At 37.8% G+C, this 24413-nt stretch overlaps 2 protein-coding genes across 4 annotated transcripts in view; both read left to right on the forward strand.

Annotated features, from left to right (window-relative positions):
• Positions 1-10876, forward strand: part of arrb2b (arrestin, beta 2b) — a 34933-nt gene extending 24057 nt beyond the window's left edge. For both annotated transcript variants that reach the window (XM_052562210.1, XM_052562211.1), the window contains exons 4-15: positions 756-800; positions 934-1130; positions 1323-1382; positions 1549-1616; positions 2185-2320; positions 2542-2626; positions 3765-3837; positions 7035-7172; positions 7354-7437; positions 7535-7611; positions 9289-9343; positions 9427-10876. In XM_052562210.1, coding sequence (XP_052418170.1) covers positions 756-800; positions 934-1130; positions 1323-1382; positions 1549-1616; positions 2185-2320; positions 2542-2626; positions 3765-3837; positions 7035-7172; positions 7354-7437; positions 7535-7611; positions 9289-9343; positions 9427-9520 — 1112 coding nt within the window. In that variant the 3' untranslated portion in view covers positions 9521-10876. The remainder of the gene's footprint in view (positions 1-755; positions 801-933; positions 1131-1322; positions 1383-1548; positions 1617-2184; positions 2321-2541; positions 2627-3764; positions 3838-7034; positions 7173-7353; positions 7438-7534; positions 7612-9288; positions 9344-9426) is intronic.
• Positions 10877-10912: 36 nt separating this feature from the next.
• Positions 10913-23970, forward strand: pelp1 (proline, glutamate and leucine rich protein 1). Of its 2 annotated transcripts, none has more exons than XM_052562209.1 (17): positions 10913-11045; positions 13125-13189; positions 13809-13914; positions 14046-14195; positions 14936-15007; positions 15090-15149; positions 15258-15414; positions 15502-15634; positions 16986-17073; positions 17198-17286; positions 17719-17832; positions 18092-18236; positions 18833-18995; positions 19076-19131; positions 19212-19436; positions 20837-22630; positions 23401-23970. In XM_052562209.1, the coding sequence occupies exons 1-17, from the start codon at positions 10995-10997 to the stop codon at positions 23488-23490; spliced, it is 3558 nt and encodes a 1185-aa protein (XP_052418169.1). In that variant the 5' UTR covers positions 10913-10994; the 3' UTR covers positions 23491-23970. The 2 variants fall into 2 exon arrangements, with proteins under 2 accessions (XP_052418169.1, XP_052418168.1); XM_052562208.1 differs by lacking the exon at positions 10913-11045 and adding an exon at positions 12597-12789.
• The last annotated feature ends 443 nt before the right edge of the window (positions 23971-24413 follow it).

Raw genomic sequence — 24413 nt, forward strand, 5'->3', positions numbered from 1 at the left:
AATGTTATTTTTACAATTTTTTTGATAAATATGAAGTTCAAAACAGCATTTATTTGAAATAGAAACCTTCTGTGACATTATAAATGTCTTTACTGTCAATTTATTAAGAAACTTTTAAATAGTAGTGCTAAATATTTTTTGTTTTTACTTTGTGTTAGAAGTCTCAAAAGTTCAGTTTTACTGTCTTTCCAATTAATTAATTGATTTACTGATTAATGTAAATCACAGATAATGTACTTGTGTGAGAATATATGTGAAGAATAAATGTAAGCCTTCAAATAAAGTTGTTTTAAAGACATTGTTGTAGATTAGTAAATAAACTTTTCAAAAATTGGCTGTGGCGGTCGATACGTTGTTTGTTTTATTGGCAGATGATTGAGCACAAGCCTATCGCTGGCATACAGCCCACTGAAACCCATTTTGAAATTACACTACACTAAATTGAACTACAACTGCTTACCTATCCACACATGCATATAGATGTGTTTTGCCAATTGCTTCACATCATAGTTTTGATCATATATTGTTTTAGTTAAAGTAAAAAAATTGTTCAAAAATGGTGCAGACTGTGGACTCTGGATATAAACAAATAAAATGTTTAGTGAAGGAAAATTATTTTTTTTGTAGTATTATTTATTTTAATAAGATACTACATTAAAGTGTTAATTTGACAACCCCAGGATTATTTATACTGGTTCTTTTAGTCAATCTTTCGCTGTTCTTATTCACTCACTCTGTATTTTGTCTGACTTTAGATGGGGTGCTCTTGATTGATCCGGAATACCTCAAAGACAGAAAAGGTAACACATACTGTAGTTTATTTTTGCCTGTTATGTCCGTTTCTTTTTTTTTTTTAAACGATAAATAATTTGAACCAAAACAGTATATAATAAATTCTTCTCCTCTGCCCTGTGCTCTGTGCCCTTTCACCAGTGTTCGTGACCCTGACGTGTGCCTTCCGTTATGGCCGTGAAGATCTGGACGTGCTGGGCCTGTCTTTCCGAAAGGATCTCTTCATTTCCAGCTTCCAAGCATTTCCCACTCTGCCCGAGGAGCGCAAACCGCTCAGTCGCCTACAGGAGAGACTGCTCAAGAAGCTGGGCCAGAACGCGTACCCCTTTAACTTCACGGTGACTCTTATTACCTTCGCTTTTCCTTTCACTTACACATTTAAGTGCTTGTAATGTTCAGCTGTACATATGCGTCTCTACAGACCCAATCAAATTTACTAAAAACTTTCTTATGTGATGCTGTTAGATTTTTATATTCAGTGACCAGGTTGTGACCAAGTTAGTTTGCTAAAGTAATTTTATTTTGGACAGATTCCTCAGAACCTTCCCTGCTCAGTGACTCTACAGCCCGGCCCAGAGGACACAGGAAAGGTACTGACGCTAGGCATGGCCAAAGCTACATCGTCTCTATATAAACTTAAAACTAGTCGACTTTTTAATTGACCAACATATCCCTAAGCTGCTTGCGTGTACAAATTATTTAAAACATCTTTTCTTTAGTCTCTGTGGTCATTTATCCCTGCATTTTGACTTCTAGGCATGTGGTGTTGACTTTGAGGTCAGGGCGTTCTGTGCTAAAACTGTGGATGAGAAGACTCACAAACGGTAAAGTGACGCTCCTTGTGAGGTTCTTTTCTTTTTGACTGTTTATTCTCATTCAGTGACCTGTTTACTTATCAGGTACAATATATCGGCAATATTAACCGGTGCATTGATGTTTGAGTCCATTTCCCAAATATCGTTCAGGTTGTATAGACTACCATTCAAAAGTCAAGAGTCCGAAATATTTATTAATTTATTTTTAAAGAAATCATCCTTTTTTTTTTCAGAAAGGATGCATTAAATTATTAAAAAGTTTCAATAAAGTTTTTTTTTTATTCTTTTGTGGCAGTAAAGACCTTGTTTTAAAAGATTTCCATTTGAAAACATGTAAAGAGAAAACAAGTGTCCTGAAAAAAATCTTTTTGATGTCCACATAAATTTTAAGCAGCACAACAGTTTTCAGCGTTGATAATAAGAAATAATATATCATTATAGTACACTGAAAAATCAAAAACATCAACAACTCCAGAACATCAATCAGGCCCCAAGCTTTACTCCATTGGCGAAGCATTATGTTTCTTTGTGATGTCAGTACAACAGAAGTTGTGTCTAACTGTCCTCTTCTTAACAGGAACTCTGTGCGGTTGGTCATTCGTAAGGTGCAGTACGCTCCAGAGAAGCCTGGTCCACAGCCAATGGTGGAGACCACACGCTGCTTCCTTATGTCTGACCGCTCTCTTCACCTCGAAGCCTCGCTAGATAAAGAGGTCTGAACATACATCTAGCCACAGGCAAACTTCCTCTATTGCCCTCTGCTTAGAATTTATTGAAGTATCAAGTTCTGATGTCTTTTTACTCAGCTGCTACTGAAATTGCTTTCTTTCAGTTTAATTTTTTTATGTAGTTTACGTTTGCAAAATAATTGTGTAACAAATGTGCAATGTAAGCAAATAAAAACGCATCAAGTATTGGATTTCCTTCTTTTCAGCTGTACTACCATGGTGAACCTATCAGTGTCAACGTCCATGTCACCAACAACTCCACCAAAACAGTTAAACGAGTTAAAATCTCTGGTGAGATGAACATTTCATTTCCTTCCCCAAACATGTATTTTCAGTAAATACTGCAGTGCTTTACAACCTACAATGAATGTTTTTCTCTGAGTGCTTTGTTTTAGAGATGCATTTAGTATCGCTAACATAGCTTAAATCCTTTCCTCTTTCCTGTTGCTTTTGTCCTGCGTCTTTATTTAGTGCACTCACAGATGTTTACTGCAGATAAATGTTGTTTACTTCACTTTTTCGTGATTCATCTGTGAAAGAATTGTATAATATCTTGGTAGCTCCCAGGTTTGTTTGCACTGTCATACTGCTTTTGCTGCGCTGTGGTTGTAGTCTGTGTCTCAAAAGTCAACGTTAAATGTTGCTCATAACCTAATTTACTTCTGGAATGTGACATTTCTGAGTGAACTGGATGTTTAATATCGATTCATATTTACTATTTTTTTTTTACTGAAAATGAAAATAATATATCACAGACAGGTACACTTCTGTTCAAACGTTTGAGGTCTGCAAGATTTTTTACTAAGACTCTCATGCTTTCATTTGATGATAAATACAGTAATATTAATAAATGTTATCATAATTTAAAAGAACACCTTTCTATTTTAATGTTTTAGTTTCCAATTTATTCCTGTGATGGTTCTGGATTTCTTCCAGAAATCATTCTGATATGCTGATTTGGTGCACAAGAAACATTTAATTATGATCAATGTTGAAAACAGTTATGCTGCTTAATACATTTCTCTTAATATTAGAAATTTCAAAAATAACAGCATTTATTTAAAATAATAATCTTTTGTAAATTTTACATCTTTACTGTCACTTTTGGTGAATTTAATGCACATTTTAATCAGCAAAGTGTACATTAAGTGACCTCAAACTTTTGAACTGTAGTGTATTTAATTTTGATGCCATGTTGACTTGACGGAAGCAGTGCTTACAAAACTGTGAACAAGTTTGTGATTTTATAATGTGTTTTTGTTTAGGATATTCTTTTTTAAAGTTTGCCCTTTAGGTCGTCTCATGTGCCCATGTGTAGTTTCGTGTGAATGTCAGCTGTCCCGCCTGTGATTTAATTGTGTGTTTGGTTTGTGTAAGCTCCCTTCCGACCCTGGTAACCCCGCTGTGTATCACTGCTCTCTCCCCACAGTGCGACAGTATGCCGATATCTGTTTGTTCAGCACCGCACAGTACAAATGTCCTGTGGCTCAGGTAGAAGCAGAGTGAGTAGCCCTCTGTCCCAAATTCTCCATCTCTCTCTACTCTGTCCCTATCTTCACCTCCCTCATATTCAGTCCTCCATCATCTCTTCTGTTTTATCCTCTCCCCCTCTCCTGTTCTGTTTAATGTGCCCCTATTATGGATTTTTGAGTGAATTAAAACTCCTTCAAAGTTTTAAATCTGAAAGTGGACCGTGTATATCCAGAAGTTATTGTCTCTCAAAAGAAAGAGTTGACTCTGAATCAGTGAAACAAGTCATTTTTAAAACGAATCCCAAGCCGTTAGATGTTTACGCCAACATGAAATATTAGCATATTGCTGCCCACTTGTTGGTCTTTTCACATTGGTCTGAATGAAAGTGCAAATTCCTTCTTTGCCACTAGGTGCCGCTTTTGGAGCAGCAAAAATGGCTGTCTCCCTGTTAATGCTGTACACAAAACAGCACTGCGCTCACAAACGCTGCTTATCAGGCATTACAGGCATGATGACATGAAAATGAGACTAATCAGACCAATCACAGCAGGTTTGGGAAACTTAATCGTTAAACGAATCGTTTGGTAGTCGTTGAGCAAATAAGGTAAAAAATAAATGCATATTATAAGACTATGAAAGTGTTTTTGACATTGCATGCATGTCAGCCTGTTGTTAGGGACTCCCAAAACCAAAATATAAACCTTTCATAACCCATAATGGGGGACCTTAAAGGGTCCTGCTTCTCATTTGACCTCAGTCATCTCTTCTTGCTCAGCCTTTGTTGCTGTGAAGTAGGAGTGTGTTTAATACACATCTCACAAAGGTTTATGTATGGTCAGAATAGATATACCATTTAAAGGGACAGTCCACCCAAATATGAAAAATGCCATTATTTTCTCACCCTCTTGTCATTACAAACCTCCGTGACTTTCTTCTGTGGAACACAAAAGAAGATATTTTGAAGAATGACTGATTTCCAATTTCCTCTTTTTGTATGGCCAAAAAATCTAACCGACATCAAGGGGAACCAAAACTGGTTACCAGCAATGTCTTTTGTGTTCAAAGGATGACAGAAAGTCATACAGGTTTGGAAACTCATTAGAATGAGTAAATCATTACAGATTTTTACATTTTGGGTGACCTATCCCTGCTTAATCCATGCTCGCGAAACCAACCGTCCCGTGGAAACTTTGTTAAAAAGCTTTGCACCTTCTCAACCCTTGTTAATAGCTTAAAGTTGGATCGCTCTGTGACCTTCTCAACCTTTCCGTAGTGTTCATTCCGGCTTTTAATAATTGCATCCCTTGACGTGACACCAAATACCTCGATCCCTTCGTCCCTCTGCTGACAGCCCCTTGGTGGTCTACCTTCGCCACATAGTCAGTGATTTTTTAGTGCTGATAGAACGACGAAGACTGTTCTCTCTCAGTGCTACAGGTTACAGATGTGGTTCTTTACTCCCATGACACCTACAGCAAGTCTGTGGGCCGACATTCATCACGGTGAGTCACGTATCTAGCCGTTCATTATGGCTCATGTCCCTGTTGGACCCCTTCTTCCATCATCTTCATGAGACAAGGCCACCAAAAATAAGGACTGTAGCTGTCCTTTCTGCTTTTTGTCTTGTCCAGAACTGTTTTTTGAGGTCAGCTGCTTAGTTTAGCTTCCAGCTTGAATGACCCAGGTGGTTTCCCTTTATTCAGCTTTTGTAACTTCCTCTCAGGAAAAACAAATCATGTATGGGTAGAATACCCATGTATACTGTATATCTCTTTTCATATTTTTCTGCTGTCTTTTTTCACCATATATTCTCCTCATAATAATTCCGTACATTTATATAGCGCTTTTCTAGACACTCAAAGCGCTTACATAGTCAGGGGTCATCTCTAATCATAAGGCATTTTTTTATGTCCCCATAAACTACATTTTACAGTGCGTCTTTCCTGAACTCATCCAAAGTGATGACTTAATAAGGTGTCCTTAAATGCCACATATGTCTGACAGCTATAGGCTCTGTAAACAGCAAGCTATGATGAGAATCTTTTATTTAGTCTATCGGAAGACTTTGAGGAGCTTGTCAGTCATTTTGCATGTTCACTTGGCAGCCCTTATATGGGAAGCAGAAACTTATTATGCGATTGTTAATGTTGTTTTATTCGTTCTAGATAAGCTACCATCAATTACAGTAGGGATTTTTTTTATGTTTTGATGCCACAGAACCACAAATCTAATTATTTCATTGTGAAAAGCCAGCTGTAGAGGCCCATTTAGACTGTTATTTTTCTTCCACAGACCCCATAGCACCCCCTAGGGGTTACCTGCAATAATAAACTAATATGTACTGTAGAAGAAGTAGATGGAATGTAAATGGAAATCAAAGTTTCAGTTGTTTTTTTTTGTGATTGTCGCATTAGTATTATTATAGGTTTAGTGCTGCAGAATGATTAATCGATAGTCATTGCATTAAAATTAATTTGTTTAAATAAATTTGTTTACACACCATGCATGTGTATATAGTGTATATTTATTATGTATGAGTATATAATTAAGGAAAAATATGTTCGATTTATATATAAAATATTAATATTTATATAAAATATAAATTATATACAAGTGTGAATATATATATATATATATATATATATATATATACATACATACATACATACATACATACATACACACATACATACACACGCACAAACACACACACACACAAATATTTTTCAAAATATATACATGTGTGTGTATTTATATATGCATAATAAATATACACAGTCCACACACACATAGTATGTAAACATAACTTTTTATTTTGGATGCAATTAATCGTTTTGCTGCCCTATTGTAGTTTTAATTATGTACTGTATACATTTTTATTTAATTTTAGTTCGTTTTTTTGTATTTCTATTTAGCTTTATTTTTTATTATTTATTTTATTTTTAACCATTCAACCATTATTTTCTTCTTTTTTTTCAGCCATATTTCAGTTATTAAAAAGAGTAGTTTTCAGTAGTTTTCCAACTTATTATAGAACTATTTTACCTCCCTTTCACCCCTTATTACCCAAATGCATTTAGCCACAATTTTAACCATATATAACCTTTTTTAAACTTTTTCTAGTACTGAAGATTAATCATAATAATCTTTACAATATGGTCAGTGCTTATTTTTCTGATATGCATAGAGCACAAGACTCACTCTGTTTTGTTTTGGCCATGTACAGTGACCAGGTGTCCCCCAGCTCCACGTTCTGTAAGGTGTACACCCTCACCCCCACACTGAGCAGTAACCGAGAGAAGAGGGGTCTGGCTCTGGATGGACAGCTAAAACACGAAGACACCAATTTGGCCTCCAGCACCATGTAAGTGGCCTTCAGCTGACAGTGCATCACATGCTGCTTCTTGCTTGCTGTTGTGTTTCTAGTGCTTATAAAGTTAACTCAACTCATATGTCCATAAACCCTCCAGCAGAACCTCTCAAACAGCTGCGTTGCTTTTTGAAATTGCTCTGTATGTTCAGCATGTGTTTGCCTGTGCTTACAGAGTGAAGGATGTGTCCAATAAGGAGGTCCTGGGGATCTTGGTGTCCTACAGAGTTAAAGTGAAGCTTGTGGTGTCTCGTGGAGGGTGAGTATGTCATTGGACACAGAAATTCCTCAGACTTTTTTATATTTGTACAGAATATCCTAACACTGAATCCAAACACTTCTTTGTGTTTTGTTAGTGATGTACCTGTGGAGCTGCCTTTTGTCTTGATGCACCCTAAGCCCTCCGAACAGCCCAACTCTAGACCACAGTCAGGTAACAGCTCGTGTTTATCTCATTATGTCTGCAGGCGTGTTATGTGTATATAAATGTCTGATATTTCTTAAAGAGATAGTTCACCCTAAAATGAAATTTGGTTCCAACCTGTAAGATCTTCATCCATCTTTGGAACACAACTTTTTGATGAAATCCTAGAACTCTCTGACCCTCCATATACAGCAACTGACACAGTCAAGGCTCAGATAAGTAGTGGACATTAGAAGGACATTAGCTGCTTTTCCACTGTCGGCCCAGTGCTGTAAATGGTCCAAGCGGGGCTAATAGCCTCGGACCTGTAGCATTGAGGCCAAAATCACGCTGCGTTTCCACCATTGGCCCAGAAGCTTCGTAGCACTTCACTAAAACACGCCCTTTACACGCCTCTCAGGAACAATGTCATGTCAATGTCATTTCACCATCAAAGAGATGTTATCAGAAAACGAATAAGAAATAAGGCACTGGAACTAGCGCGATCACAAACTGAACATGATGTTTGTTTGCTTGCCTTGTTAAAGATTTGAAAGCATCAATGTTTTACAATAATAAATTAAATTAATTAATTCGGTTTCTGTTTATTTGTAGTGACAGTATGCATCACATTTAGAAAGAATTATAATTTCTATATTTTTATGAAAAACCTGAACAGAAAAACATATTTTTATTACATAGCCTAGTATGTTGAACGAAATTCATGAAAGATAAAATGTTTTATTTAATAAATACATGATTCTGATAAAGAATAAGAAACTGATGTCTAACATCGTATTTACCATGTCTTGTGCATCGCTTATAAATATTTCTGCCTTGTACGGTGATTATAATCCACATCGGATCAAATAATTTCAAACACTTGCTGCTGACTTAGATCAAAAGTGAGTTTTGAACTAAAATTATTTCAAAAGTTTTTATTGCTGGTGTTATAGCTGTTAACCTTTCTGAAATGATCCGTGGCACTGACGCTCTCCAGATGCGGAGAAACTCCACCTTTGTTCATAACCACTTCTCCAGCCCCAGCTGGCCCACTTTGGCCCAAGGTTTTTTTCGCGGGCCAAAAATCCTGGGCCGTTGGCCCCGAGGAAACACCGATGGGACATGATTAAGCACCGGAACTGGCCATGGCATGCACTGGCATGCCTGCTTTTGGCTTGACATTGGAAATGCGGCTATTGCTAATATAGTCTGTTACATCAGTGGTCCAACATTAATGTTATGAAGCCATGAGAATACTTTTTTGTGTGCAAAGAAAACAGTTAATTCGACAGTTTCTTCTCTTCTGTGCACACTTCCGTTCTTCTGTTCTTCTCTTGTGCCATGATACTCTCGTAAACACACGTCGAAGACTGACATTAAAGAGAAGAATCAAATAAACTTGTTATTTTTGTTTTCTATGTGCACAAAAAGGATTTGCATAGCTTCATAAAATTAAAACACTGATGTCACATGGACTATTTTAACAATGTCCTTACTATGTTTCTGAGTCTTGAAAATGGTAGTTGCTTTGCTGTCTATTGAGGGTCAGATTTCGCTCAGAAGATAATATCATCATCTTAATATGACTGCATTTTTATGAGCGTTTTTTCAGCATGAACAATGAGTTTTGACAATGTAGGTGTAGTTTTGATTCAACTTTGGAACTAGTTTTTTCATTTTTTTTCTAATCCCTATCCACCACAGCTGTGCCAGAGACAGATGTCCCTGTGGATGCCAACCTCATAGAGTTTGAAACAAAGTGAGTTGGCCGTGTGTTTCGTTCACAGACTCATGCTTTCGTGTGTTTGTGTAACATAACTCTCGTTTCTTTTTGTCTTTTAGTAATTTCTCACAGGATGATGACTTTGTGTTTGAGGACTTTGCGAGGCTCAGGCTGAAGGGAATGAAAGACGAAGAGGATGATCACTTCTGCTAATGGCCCTTCCACACACACACACACACACACACACACACACACACACGACACGGTGTGGAGGTTGTAACCGGGTGACAGGGGTGGGGTGTCAACCTGCCAGTACTCTCATACCTCTGCTCCACTGGGCCCATCTGATAGAGTGGAGCACTTACTGATATTTCAGAGCCTCTTTCTTTCTTTTCTTAACTCTTTCTTTGTCTTTTGGCCTCCTTTTCACACCATTTTAGCATCGGTGATGTGGTCTTTTAACTGACCTCCTGTTTCTCTGGTCATATGAACCACTTCACTATGATGCTTAGTTGTTGGATATAAAGACTGAGGAAATGGAGGGAGAAACTGATGGGTCTTCTAAACATCAATGTATTGTTGGTGGGCAAAAGGGTCCATTGATTCAGGGGTGAATATATTTTTTAATTCTTTCTTTACCTTTTTTCGTTTCCTTTCCTTTATTTCTTGTCATCATATTCCCACTTATATATAAAGTGGGGATTAATAGCTATGTAATTATGGTATATGTTCTATGTTATTTCATTGTACAGTGCATACACTGTTCACAAACACCATAGGGAACTTGAGTTTGGTGTTAATTTTATTCCACTTTCCTATACCTGTAATCTGATCCATCCATACTTGCTTAGCAGCTTTTATGTTATAGTTATGTAAAATGTATACATATCATAAAAAATATGTAGTAACAGTTTTCTGTGCACTTAATGTGCACGCAATACTCAAATAATTAAGGACGTGGCATTTTTTTTAGTGGAAAAGTAGTTGGCAATACATGTCGGGACACAAGCATCTGGTTTCTTATTGTACATTTTTGCATTTATTCCACATGTTGAGTTGTAGATTATGTGAACACTGCAACAAGTCTTCAGTGCGAAGTTAGCTTGAAGATTAAACAAGAGGACAGGGACAAGCTCAGTATGTGCCACACACACACAACATAATTCCTCATTATTTGTGCCTGCCAAACTTTATTTGCCAAAATGTGATGATTTATAATGTTGCTTGTAAGTTAAGCTCAGTTGGGTTGAAAATCTCATGCTCATTCCATGTTTTAGTTCACAGAAACTGTTGATGTAACCATTGGACTGCCAGAAATATTTTGATGATGGTTATTTTAAAATCACGTTTATAGCATGATTTCCAGGAAATTTGACTTTTTACTCTTGTTCTCCCAGGATCAGCCCTTTCCTATGACATTCTGCATAGTTTACTACTGAACAATGGCAAATTTACTTATGTTACAATATGTACAAGGAAGTAACATTTTGCAGTGAAAAAAGTAGAGCTCCCATTGAAGGACAAAAAGCTATCTCTAAAATAAAGGATTGCTTTAAAGCACCCATACAACCCTGCCAACGTGCATACTTGCTTAGATTTCAGCTTTCATGTGCCCTTGAGTTGAAGATGAGGTTGTGTCTGTCTTGCTTGGTCCTTTTCTGATGTATAATTGCTGTATAATTGTTTTATGTACAGTTTGGAGTCATCAGTGCAGAATCATAAAAACCCAGCTGCGCAGGTAACTGTTCTGCTACCCACTATCCTATACATTCTAGTACTTCATAACACAGGGATGTAAACAATCAAAGTCAGTCATGATGCGTTTCCTAATCCTATATTATAATACAGAACTGTGACAGGATATATTTTATTTTATATTCAAAATTATTTTTTTATGATGATGAACCCGATCAATCAAACCATAAAACCTTAAGATTCATTTTTCTTTAGCAAAATATTCTCAAGAGTCTGCCTGTCCAGTAAACATCAAAGGAGAATGTCAAGTTGGTGATTTTGAATTGTGGACTACTTTCTTCCCCAGACCAGCAGCCGATTGATTAATTCAGTTTGCCAGTGTCTACAATCCAGTGATTCACATAATGTACTGCATTATTTCATGCAGACTGACACCCAAGTGTCTATTTTTACTCATTTATAATAATAGTAATAGTATAGCCCCCAGATTTTTACAGATGACACCTCTCTATTCAATGACATATGTCTAAACCAATAATGGGTAATGCTCTGATTTTTATTAATTATATTCTTAATGATTTTGTTAAGAAAATTGTGAATAGTTTATAAAAATTATATATGACTAAACACATTATGTGGAGTTATGATGGCAGATCTGAAATCTTCGGATTTCCTTCAGAAAAGAAAAAGAAAAAAAAAACTGCAATAGGTTGACCTAGTTCTAAACCAGCTGCAATAACATGCTTTGACATTGATCATTGAGATCTAATCATTGCAAGAGAGTATTTCATTATATTAAATTATCTATTGGTTGCTATATGCACATTTATTCACCTTCCTCTAAAAAAAATAATGCCTTAACTCGAGTGGGAGGGAGGCTATTTACAATAGATGAGTTTATTGTCTGTCTAATATTGAGTGCTTTGCCAGAAAACTGCATGCGTTCTTGAGGTGACTGAAAGGTTTGGGAATGCTGTACTGTTGTAATGACACGTTCTTATGCCATCATCTTAATGTAAAACTTTTGTTATCTCAATGGAGCCTGTTTTGATTGCAGATTCAGTTGGATCTAAGCATTTAAGTGTCTTAATAAATATTTTTAAGCTACTTCTCACAGCTAATATTGATAAGGAATAAATAAAAGATACACTACCATCCAAAGGTTGGGAAACATCTACTTATTTCTTCATTCTTACTATTTTGTACTAAATAATACAATCATTAAAACTGACTGCCAAAAATTTTAAGAACTTTAAGGTTTAATTTTGTAAAGACGTTTATACTTAGATATAATTTATATTTGTCAGTTCTAAGTAATTAACGTAAGATCACAAGGTTTTTTAGATCATAAAAAGCATTACTGTGTCCAAACCTGAGTCTGGTAATTTGCTTCCTGCTCAAAAAAAAACAAAACAAAAAACAAGTTACAATGTATAAACAACATTTTATTGACTAAAATGACATAATTTTAAATCAATGGAGATATTTTAACATTTAACATAAACTATTTTTTTTAAATACCAAAATTACTCAAGGTTTGTCTACACATATCTACGGTATTTTATTAGATTAGAAACTGACGCTACGTGTTGACGTCAACCGAGCTACACTCGTCGCGGGATTTTTGCGTCATACAGGGCGCTAAGATGGCTTCAGCGGTTTGGCTGCATGGCCCCAACATAACGCGCTTAACAGAAGGACTGGTGTCTGTCCTAAAGGAGGATAGACCTGAATATCTACCTGCGCTTCTAGCAAACTACCGTGAGCATGGAGTGGTCGGGGCTCAGGTAGGGCCGAGGTCTTGTGTTAACGTGCGACGCGAGTTAGTGTGCGCGCTTCCTTGGTTTAAATGGAAGCTTTATGGTTAACGTTATGTGACTTTCTTAGTTTGCAGTGTATACAATGTCTATATCAATACGAAACGTAATTATGATTTAATGATATGTCTAATGACCAGTGTGCTCGTTTCTGTGGTAACTGAGCTGGTAGTTAAGTTCACGGTTTCATATGTAACGTAGTCTTCTCTTCTCCTATAACGGCTCTGTGTTTAATTTGAAAGCATACTGAGGAGATGTTCGTCTGTCTGTTTTTGTTAGTGACACTGGTTTGAATGGTTTTTCAGAGCACGGGAGCTGTGGGTGGTCTGGTGGGCATCAGTAATGCACGGCTCGGGTCCAGTAAGACCAGGTGAGCTGTCAGAAAACTCAAATCTTCTTATTTTTCAACCATATCTTTCCAGCCCTTGTCATTGCATTTTTCATAAAACATTTAAATACATTTCTTGCATTGCCAAATCCTATCAATGCTCTTAGTCTTAAAAAAACTCTTAATTTATTCTTTATTTCACACTTTTCTCTGAGTTCTAGATGTTACTGCTGCCTTATGTCCAAAAGTTTTATTAGAACAAGCATTATTTCAACAAGGAAATGGATTGTTACCCAGTGTCACTTTCTTTATGTTTCAGGATCAAAACCAAAGGTGGTACATAATCCTTGATAGAGAATAGAACAGATAAAAATATATAAAAATCTAATTATTCATATTCCACATGCATACATACATAATATATTAGACCAGAAGTTTCAGAAAAAAAACACTGCTGCCTTAAAATGATTTGCATCTTTTTATTACAACCAACTGCAAGCTATTATTCAGATCTTCCTCCACCCAATCAACCGATGATTAGATTCAAGTTTTCTTTTTCGATAATCCCTTTCACTCCGAAGTACACCAAATATGAAAAAAAAAGGATCTGTCGCTACTTTTTCCTCTTGACTTTATGTGGACGTGATGATGTGTGTTTCAGGTTCGAAGGTCTCTGCCTCCTGTCTGTGCTGGTGAAGGACAGTTCGAGTGAAGTCTTCCAGCAGCATTGCCTTTCATGGCTGCGAACTCTGCAGCAGGTCATTCAGGTGAGAGATGTCTTCAGAATCAGAAATTTGCTTTCTGTTCTCTTGCCTGGATCCACTTGATAGGTCTTTCCTGATTTTATCCAGTTCTGTAAGATTTAGTAATGTATCTGCTGTTGTTCTCAAACACACAGTCGCAGGCCCCTCTCCCCACCGTGCAGCTTGCTGTGAGTGTGCTGCAGGACCTGTTGCAGTATTCATCCCAGCTGCCAGAGCTGGCCAGGGAGGTGGGACTCAACTCCATCCTGGGCATCCTGACCTCCCTGCTCAGTCTCAAATCTGAGGTAAAAATGCCTGTGTTTCCATTTCACATTTAGATTTAAATCAGTTAAACTGTAGCCCTGAATCAAATTAATTTTGTACTGTTATGTCATTGGGTATTTCTTCGTTAAAGCTGAGCATGTTTACTTGTGGAAAGTGTTGTCCTCATATATATATATTCAGTTGTATGTATATACATACATACAACTGAAAGGTTTGGGGTCAATACTTTCTCTGCTGTCGCTGAATAATAAAAAAAGAACATGCATGAAACAAATGTTTTTTTTGTTTTTTGTTTTTATAAAAATGTAAAAAGTAAAATAAAAAAAACTGCATTCATTAAATTATCCAGAACAATTCTGTCATGTTTTCACGAAGATTTTAAGCAACCCAACTGTTTTCCATATTGTTAATAATAAGTATTTCTTGAAAATTAAGTTAGTATATTGCAATGATTTCTGAAAGATCATGGGGCACTGTCGTCTGGAGCAGTGGCTGATGTAAACCCAGCTTTGCCATCACAGGAGTAAATTACATTTCAAAATAGAAAACCGTTATTTTAATTTGTAGTAATATTTTGACCACATTTTATCGCATGTTTCATCAAATAAGTGCAACTTTAATTAAAAATAAACCTTACTGACCACAAACCTTTAAACAGTATTTTATATTGTTTATTAAACTGGGAAAATTTTAATTTATTTTGCCACACAGCATCAAAATAAGTGGTTTTTTGTTTTGTTTTGTTTATTTTTTGTCATAGTGCCACCTAGTTGCTATGAAAGGAATGATGGCATGTATGATCTACTACCCACGGGCCTGCGGATCTCTGAGGGTCAGTATAACCAATAACCATTAATGATACTTTTTTTTCCAGTTACTTTGTATTGGAATAATCTAATCATTGTCCTTTACAGGAAAAGCTTGGAGCATATTTCCTGTCTAAGATGGATTCGGATAATCCTAAAGTGCAAGAGGTTAGTTACATCTGCTTGTGGAATTAAATAATAATGTGTGTAGCTAATAGCTCAAAACAACTTAATCAAAATTTCTGCATTGTAATTCTCATTTTTATTCATTGTAAGGTGGCTTGTGAATGTTATGGCCGATTGCCCTGTCTCGGCGGGGTGTTGGAAAGAGGGGGAGGAGGGCGCAGGGCTGAGGGCTGGACCAATCAGCTGCACTGCCTTCTAGCATCGGCCAACGGCATGCTGGGACAGCTGTACCAGGGTGCAGAAACAGGTATGGGGTGTGTTCTGGGTATTTGTGTTGTACTGAGAGAAACATTTGTTAATTTCTTGTCATTTTTTTGTGACGTCACTGTTGCAGAAGGAACAGTGCAATATGAGGGTCCTGGTATTGAACTGCCTTTCCCTCCCCTGGATGACGTAGATCCCCTTCTGATCCTTCAGCTCCATCATCGTTACAAGGCCATTTGTCTGGCTATTAAACACACTCTTAGGTATTACTGATGTTATGTGGCTTAATTCTTGGTATTTGTATAGCTGCTTTTTCCGTTCTGTTGAGCTTAGTTAAATTTTTATGAACATTTGAGACATTGGGCCATATTAGTGAGATGTACAGGTGAATCTCAAAAAATGTGAATATCATGGAAAAGGTCTTTCTTATATTCTCGATTCATTGCACACAAACTGAATTACATTACATGTACATTTAGCTGAAGCTTTTATCCAAAGCGACTTACAATTGCTATATATATATATATGTCAGAGGTTGCACGCCTCTGTAGCAACTAGGGGATAAGTGTCTTGCTCAGGGACACACTGGTGCCAACACCACCCCTAACTAAAATATTTCAAAAGTTTTTTTTTTTTTTTTGAATTTTGATAGTTATGACTTACAGCTTAGGGAAAAACAATTCAGTATTCATTTTGAGTTTAAATACTGTGTACCTCTTGGGCTAGTTTAGAACATGCAACCCCACTTATGGGAAAGACCACTTACTTGACAGTTGTCCAGAAGATGATCATCAGCCTTGGGAAGATTGTCTGGAAAAGCTGATTCAAGAACTTGGGAGTGCTTCACAAGGAGTGGACTGAAGCCATAGTCAGCGCATCAAGTCACCACACTCAGACGTCTTCAGGAAAAGGGCTACAGCTGTCACATTTCTAGAGCCAAGCCATGATGTTGATCCATTGTGTTTTATCAAGTCCAAAGGCAATGCAGCCATCCACCAGGAGATTTTGGAGCTCTGTATTGTTCCATCTGCTGACAAGCTTTGAGATGCTGATTTCATTTTGCAGCATGACTTTAGCACCTGCCCACAGAGCCAAAACCACTTTCGAGTGGTTTGATGACCATGATATTACTGTGCTTGATCTGTCAGTCAACTCACCTGACCTGAACCTCACAGAGAATCTGTGGGGAGAATCTACAGAGGAGCTGAAGGCTGCTATCAAAGAAACCTGAGTTCCAGTAACGCCTCAGCAGTGCCACAGGCTAAACGCCTCAATGCCACGCCGCATTGAAATAGTAATTCATGCAAAAGGAGCCCCAACCAAGTATTGAGTTGTATAACTAAACCTGTTTTGGAGATCTTGAACATTTCTGTTGTTTTTGATTGATCTTTGAGAAAATATTCACATTTTTTGAGATACTATATTTTACATTTTCCTAAGCTGTAAGTCATAACCATCAGAATTGAAACCAAAAACTCTTGAAATATTTCAGTTTGTATTCAATGAATGTAGATTATAAGAAAGTTTGCTTTTTTTAAGTTAAATTACAAAAAATAAAGAACTTTTCCATGACATTCAAATGATTTGAGGTGCACCTGTATTTCCCTGTCACAGTGCTGATCCTGCATCTTCAGTCCGTCTACCTGTTCAGCATGTTCTCAATTTCGTGTGTCGAGCCCTGGCAGTCAACACAAAGAGCATCGTAAGGCTTTAACTCTCTTTATGTTTACATGCACATTAATGATGTTAAAACGAAAAGTCACTGTTCATAAATTATTCATTGAATTTGCTTAATGTTGGACACTAACTGAAGGAGTTTGTTTCAGAGTCCAACAGGAGAGGGCTGTCTGAGGCTGATGGTTTTACCCTCTGTACACAACGACACTCTAGAGCTTCTCTCTGCTCTCATCAAGGCGTAAGCAGACACACACACACACATTTTCTCAGCTGTCTCAATGGGGAAATTCCAAGCCCTGGGTTTTTATATATATATAAGCTTTCTGCATTTTATTTGCCATTTTGAAAAACATTTTTTTTTCTGCAAAATATGGTTAAGTAGGTACACACACCATTGCCAGCTATTTTTCACAAATAGTGTACAGCACAGGGCCTGAAAAAAAATTGCCCTTTTAAGTCAACAAATCCACATCCTCAGTAAATCATGGAGGAGTTCCAACAACACAACTTTCATGTATTTAATATTATATAACATTAATTGTGTGACTACTTAATTTTTGATTAAAGAATTAATGTATGTTGGTGGTTGCTGATTAAATTTACAAAAGTAGCTGATCAGTTGTAATGGCTTTTTTGTGTGTGTGTGTGTGTGTGTGTGTGTGTGGTACAGTGTGGGTGGTGGACTGATCCAGTATAGCAGTGTGCTCACAAGGCTTTTCTCACAATCTCTGTCTGCATGGACACCTCTACCTGAGGCCAGTCTGGGCCAGCAAAGAGCATACAGGTATTACTGGGACTGAATAATTAAATCTGATCCTTTTTGTGCTTTGTATTAACAATAATCTTGGCCACTCTGACCATTGGTGGTCAGACATGATTAACTTTTATTAGCATTTCTGAAATACTTTTCCTTTGAACACTTAATTACGTTTCATTGTGACATAGTAACACACCGCTGTTGTGAATAAAACACAAAGTATGCTCGCTTAGTTATTTTAGCTAAGTGTCCAACCTTTTGACGATATGTTCTGTTTTACCAACAGTTCAGTGCGAGTGACTGTGTACCGTACCATTGAACTGTGGGTAAGAGTAGGAGGTGCCTCTCTGCTTCAGGCAAGCCCCTCTCACACAGAATTACTTTTCACTCATTTGATGGGTGACATCACACCAGCATCAGAAGCAGTCAAGGTAGGTTTAAGGGTGTTTGAAACACAAACATCTTGGGCAATAAAATTAGAGATGAGCTTCTCCTGGGGAAGATGGGTGTTTAATCTGAAGAACTGAATATTTATATTCTGCCAGAATGCACTAAATTAATCAATTGACAGTAAAATTTCCATCTTTTTTTTTTCTTAAATCATCATCACTGAATTGCCTCGCAGTTTCTAAACTAAATTAAGCAGCACAGTTGTTTTCAACACTGTTAATATTATGACATTTTTGGAGCATCAAATCAGCATATTAGAATAATTTTTGAAGGATCATGTGACACTGAATACTGGAGTAATGGCTGCTGATTGTTCAGATTTGTTATCATAGAAACAAATTGCATTTCACTATATATTACAATTGACAAACTATTTAAAATTGTAATGTTATTTTTTTTTTTTACTGTTCTTTTGATCAAATGAATGCAGCCTTGGTAAGAGTGTGAAACTGACTCCAAACGTATCACATGGACACTTTGTGCATTGTCATCTCGTTTTTAAGACCACTTTTTGATGAAAATGAATTCAATAAATTTTCCATTTCTTTCTCCAATGGTTCTTTCATTTGTTGTTTAGCTTCGTTCCGGACAACAGTCACAGTCCATGAATGATCTGATTGGTTCTGCTGGCAAGTCAGGTCCTCGTCGTTCGAAAGGATTGGGAATGGGAGATGGTATATCACTACAGAGGAAAGGAGATGTGCTAGCCAATCAAGACACGTGTGTCGCTGCTCTTCGGGGTGAGCATTCAGTTAAGATCAGTGATTTTAAAATTTTACTAGCGGAATGCACTTACTGATGATGGATGATTCCTTTACAGCATTAAGACAGATAATATTGACCAGTGGAACTTTGTTGAAAGAAGATCTGCATAAGGTCTGTTCATGTTTTTACTTTTTTTTTTTTTTATGTTACAAGTATGGAAAGTTGTGTTTCATGTTGCTCTCCCTTGTTAGAGGATCCAAGACCTGGTGGTGCCTCTGTGTGTGCGTCTGCAGCAGCAGTCTCACTGTCTGCTGGAGGTAGGTGCTGTCAGTGGCCAGTATGGCAGCCCCTCTCCTCGCCGAGAGCTCTACCGCCTCTTACTGGCACTTGTGCTGGTGCCCTCTCCCCGCTGGCCTCCTCCCCTCTCCTGCGCAGTGTCTGCCTTCAGTCACGGTCGGCGAGATCGCAACATCATGGTGAGTGAACATCCCTGACTAAAACCTTTTCTCAAAATTTTCTTTGCCCAAGTCACTTTTTCAATTGATCTCTCAGTTTTCATAGATATATGAAGTCAGTTCCCATCAAACTCAATCAGATGATCCAGAAAAATAACACATTATAAAATGAATGTTCAGTTTGACGACCAGAAAGTGTTGAAAAAGCAGAAGCACTGCAAAAGGCCCAAGAGTTAAATAATTGCATGTGGTAATAAGAGATGTGTTGACACTTAAAAGGGCATTTCAGTGCCACTTTATAATTAGGTTTAACTATGAACTAATATGAAAAATTTTACTGGATTTGGTAACTTATAAATATTCTGTCGCTCACTAATTTGCTTATCTTTAATACATTAACTTAAATGTATAGAACTTTGAATGTTTTAATATTAGACATTAATATTAACAATCCAAGTTCCAAGTATTTCTTATGGTATGTCAGACAACTTCAAATAGACTTATGCCTATATATGTCTTCATACGTTTACACCCAGTGATTTGTGAAATCAGTGTACCAAAATCTAGTCTTTGTTATTATACATTCTAGTTTAAACAATTTAATGGCACCCAACCTGTCTGAATGTACAAACATAAAAAAAAATGTCAGTATACAGTGATTGACGTAGACAGACATTCATTTTGACATTTGTATTCGCTCTTATGTGGTTGTTCGCTTTCAATGTGAAAGCACATTTTGGGTGGTGTACTGGATGTGTGCTTCAGATGACGCAGGAGACTGTAACTGGAGACAGTGATTCATGTTTACAAAAGTGTAAAGGAAAGTATTGAGAAATTAAAAGGAACGTTACACCTAGCAAACTGGTTCTTTTATTGTCTCCAAAAGCTAAATTTAGCCTATTTTATCACTAGAATAGAAACTGTAAATTGAGCGTGTCCCTGGCATAGAGTTGTATCTGTCTGTGGTTCATCACACAGCTATCACATTTCTTAATTTAGCCAAAAAAGGAAACTTGTGTCTTTTATTTAACCTCATGTCATTCCAAACCTTTTTTATTTTTAGGAAGGTATATTGAAAAAAGTATGTTTTTGTTTCTTTTTCTTGTCCATATAATACACAATTGTTTCCTATCTATCGATTTGACATTCTCTGTGGCGATGGTTAAAACTTTAGAGTCATAACCCCTGTCGAAATCAGCTGGTCATGTCTTGACCAATTGAATTCCATAATCGTTTTCTCGATCACAACTACTTTTCAATCTTTGCAATTGGCCATAAGGTATTTTTTTAATTTGAATTTAATTACTGTCACCCTGTTGAACAATGGTGAAATTGTCTCTTTCATTATGTGTTGGCATAGTCAAATTTGTACTCCCCTCACATAATGTGACTATCGGCAGTTTCTTGGTGTTTCCCTACAGGTATCGTCATTCTGTGCTGAAGCTCTGACTATATGCAACACCCTTATTCATCCTCGCACACCTTCAATCTCTCTCCCTCTCACCCCTCTAACTCTCAAATCAACCCCAACTGCCCCTGTACTTGCCTCTGGCCAAAACTCCTCACTGTCCATCCCTACCCTCCTTGGTGGTCCTGCAACAGGGCCTTTCCCTGCCAGACATCCCATGGGCTTAGGTCCCGCTACCCTGCTTGGTTCTTTGGAGAACCATCTACCTTTGGTTCCTCCAGGTCTTCCGACCCCAGCAGGCTCTACGGCCATTCCAGGTGACCTACTGCTCTCTCCAGCCCAACCGGGTGAACTGGCAGGTCTTGGAGCCCCTGAAGGTCAACGACAAGTTTTTGTCCGCTACGACAAAGAAGAACCGGAAGATGTAGAGATCTCTTTGGAGAGCGATTCTGATGATAGCGTGGTAATCATGCCAGCGGGTATGATGATGGAGATGCAAGATGGAGTGGTAAATGCACAGTCATTGTCCCAGTCAGCAGTTCCTGCCATAGGTGGCCTGCAGCCTTCTGCCCCTATAGTGGGTGAGGTAGGATCGGTTGACACTTCGCTACCTAATGAGCTGCCCACCTCCATTCCCCTCCAGATTCTACCAGCAAACGCCAATAACATTAACTCTTTCCCTGGACCGAGCCAGACAGCCCAGCTTGTGTCTCTGGTGCCGCCTCTGAACTCAACTACAGCTTCACTCTCAGCATCACCTGCCGGACTTGCAGACTCAATGACGGGTGGTCCGCAACTTCAGCAGATGTTGATGCAGACTTCTCCAGGTGGGCAGCCACCTACGCTGGGCATGTCTTTACAGATGCAGCTTCAAAACCAGATTGCTCAGACCAGCCGTCAGCTCCAGCCGCAGCCCCCAGCAAATGAGGTGGACCAGAATGTCATCAACATCAACAGCTCAGATGATGAGGAAGAGGAGGAAGAGGAGCTGGAGGAGGAAGATGAATTAGGAGAGGAGGAAGAGGAGGAGGAGGGCCTGGAGGATGACGAGGAGGAAGAGGAAGGCAGTGACTTAATTGATGAAGAGTACTGTGAGGATGAGTTTGATGACTTTGATGACGAAGAGGATGAGGAAGAAGAGGGAAGTGAGGAGATCCAGCCGTTGGAGGGAGACAATGACAGAGCGATGATGGGCGAAGGGGAGGCAGAGGTCATGATCGAGTCAGAGCAGCAAGGGATGGAAATGTTCTGCATGGAGAGAGAGCGAGAAGTAGAACCAGGGATCGAGGAGATGGAGGGTGTGAGGAGTGTCTATGCAGATGAAAGAATCAAGGACAAGGGGACCTTGGAGGAAATTGAGAACATTGGAGCAGTTGAGAGAAATGAACCTGTGGTTGACAAGGATCAAATAGAGAGTCTTGTAATCAGTGGAGATGCAGAAGGCCCTGAAGAGAACACCAGAGTGGAGGTAGTTGAACCTGAAGTGAAAACATGTGAGCAGGAAGTGGCAAGACCAGAAGATCCTGCGGAAGATGCTGGGCCGTCACAACAGGGTCAGGAATTGACTGTAGAAGACGAAGTTCAAAAGCAAGAACCAGAATTAAAGCCCGAAGACACAACCAATGTGCAGAGTGCACCATCCACGTCCGAGCAAGAGGTGTTACAGAGTGCAGAGGAGACGGAAGAAGAAGAGGGAGAGAAAGAAAGCAGTGAACAGGGAGACGATACAGAAGCAAGGGGCACAAAGAGGAAAATGGAGGATCGCGAGGAGGGAGAGTCTTCTGAGCAAGGAACCGAAAAGAAAAAGGTAACTGAGTAATGTCTAGCCCTGGTGATTATTCCTGAATTCTCCGAATAAATCGCCCATAGCCACACAGGCTCGGATTGATAAAAAAAAAATACTCAAGCCCCAAATTAGCTTATTAGAATCTGCTGATATTTCTGGCAATGAAGCCCTGAGTGATGGCTGCTAAAAAATGGTAGCTTTGCTATCACAAAAATAAATTACACTACAAATTGATAAAATAGAATAAAGAATTTTGAAACGATAGTATTTCACAGTATTAATGTTTTTGATCAAATAAAATAGCATAAATGAGCACAAGAGACTTATTTAAAAAAAATAATTCTTACAGACCCCAATCTTTTGAATGGTAATGTGTTTTTTGTTTATCTTAGTACACTGAGAAACCAGTGAGAAACCAATGTTGTGTTCTCAGCATTACTGTAAATGTCAGCGATCTCCGTGATGACTGTTAAATGTCACCCTTTCCAAGTAATCGTATTTCCTTAAATAATGATGATTGTTACTGACACCGTAATGCATGAACATGCATGTGGTATGTACAACAGCAAGGATTCACATTACATCAGCATGTGCATGAAGTAGCTTCTGGCATCAGTTTGGATTAGTTAATTAAACAGTTCAGTGGTTTGTAATGTCTTTTGTACACAGTGTATTCTTGTTAACTTCTTTACTTATAATGTTTATTCTGGTAATAGCATATGAACAATATGTTGCTTATTCAGAGCATTCTCTCTAACTGACTCTCTCCTCTTGCTCAATCTCTTTTACAGATAGATGAGGCAATGGCTTCTATGCTGGCTGACTTTGTTGACTGTCCACCAGACGATGATGATCGCGGAGCCTCCCAGTCACAGTCCTAACATTACCAAACTTCTCATTCACTCAGTTGTCACATCAAAGCAGCTTTCCAATGAATAGTCAGAACCTGAAAGGTCACATTTTACTGAAACTGTTGCCTCAAACTCCGCTGTAGTTGCTAGAACAGCTCCAAATCGGTTTCTTTGATGAAAGCGTTTTAGGTCTTCATGCTAAAAGAAATCCCAATACCATTGATAATGTTAAACAAGGCAAAAAACGTTCATAAGTTGAGATTAATAAACTTTTAGGTGGTCATGATTGGTATTTTTTTTCTTTTTTCTGGCAGCTTAACCACAAGTATGGTGATACAGTAGTCACAAGTATTCAAAAGTGCTTTTATCAGTTGGACAGTATGATTAATGTGTTTTATGGACTCTTTATTTTTTTTTTTTGCATTATCATTTGTATATGTAACACATACTTTCCATTGTGTAAAAAAAAAAAGAAAAACAATCATGCAATAAAGAGGATCTGTTATGGCACTTTGTTCATAGTTTCTGTTGAAATTTTACACGTAATGTTATAATGTGGAAATGATATTGAGTCTGGCACAACAGCAGCTTGGTGCGAGACGTCTACTAAACGGTGAACTCTTCAGACGTGGAATGCAAAACAAGGCCACAGAAATGCATTCATTATCCTATATAAAACAAATTATTTCCTGAACTCTTGCTCTTGCTTGACGTCCTCTGTATTTTTTGGTTCTACAGTATGTTCCTTTTTAGTTCTCATTAGTGATATAATTTTAAAGGATGGTGTGATTAGATAAAAGTGCAGCGCCCTCGCGTGTTGTCTTAGAACACATATCAGAAGTCTTATATTATCACGTTTAATTATGATAACATATCTCATGCAAAAATGCACTAGCTCGGTAAATCTTGAATGTGGTTAATTTTTCAAGATATGTTTGCTGTAAGAAACTATG

Source organism: Carassius gibelio, chromosome B7, assembly GCF_023724105.1.
Source record: "Carassius gibelio isolate Cgi1373 ecotype wild population from Czech Republic chromosome B7, carGib1.2-hapl.c, whole genome shotgun sequence".
NCBI classification, from domain to species: domain Eukaryota; kingdom Metazoa; phylum Chordata; class Actinopteri; order Cypriniformes; family Cyprinidae; genus Carassius; species Carassius gibelio.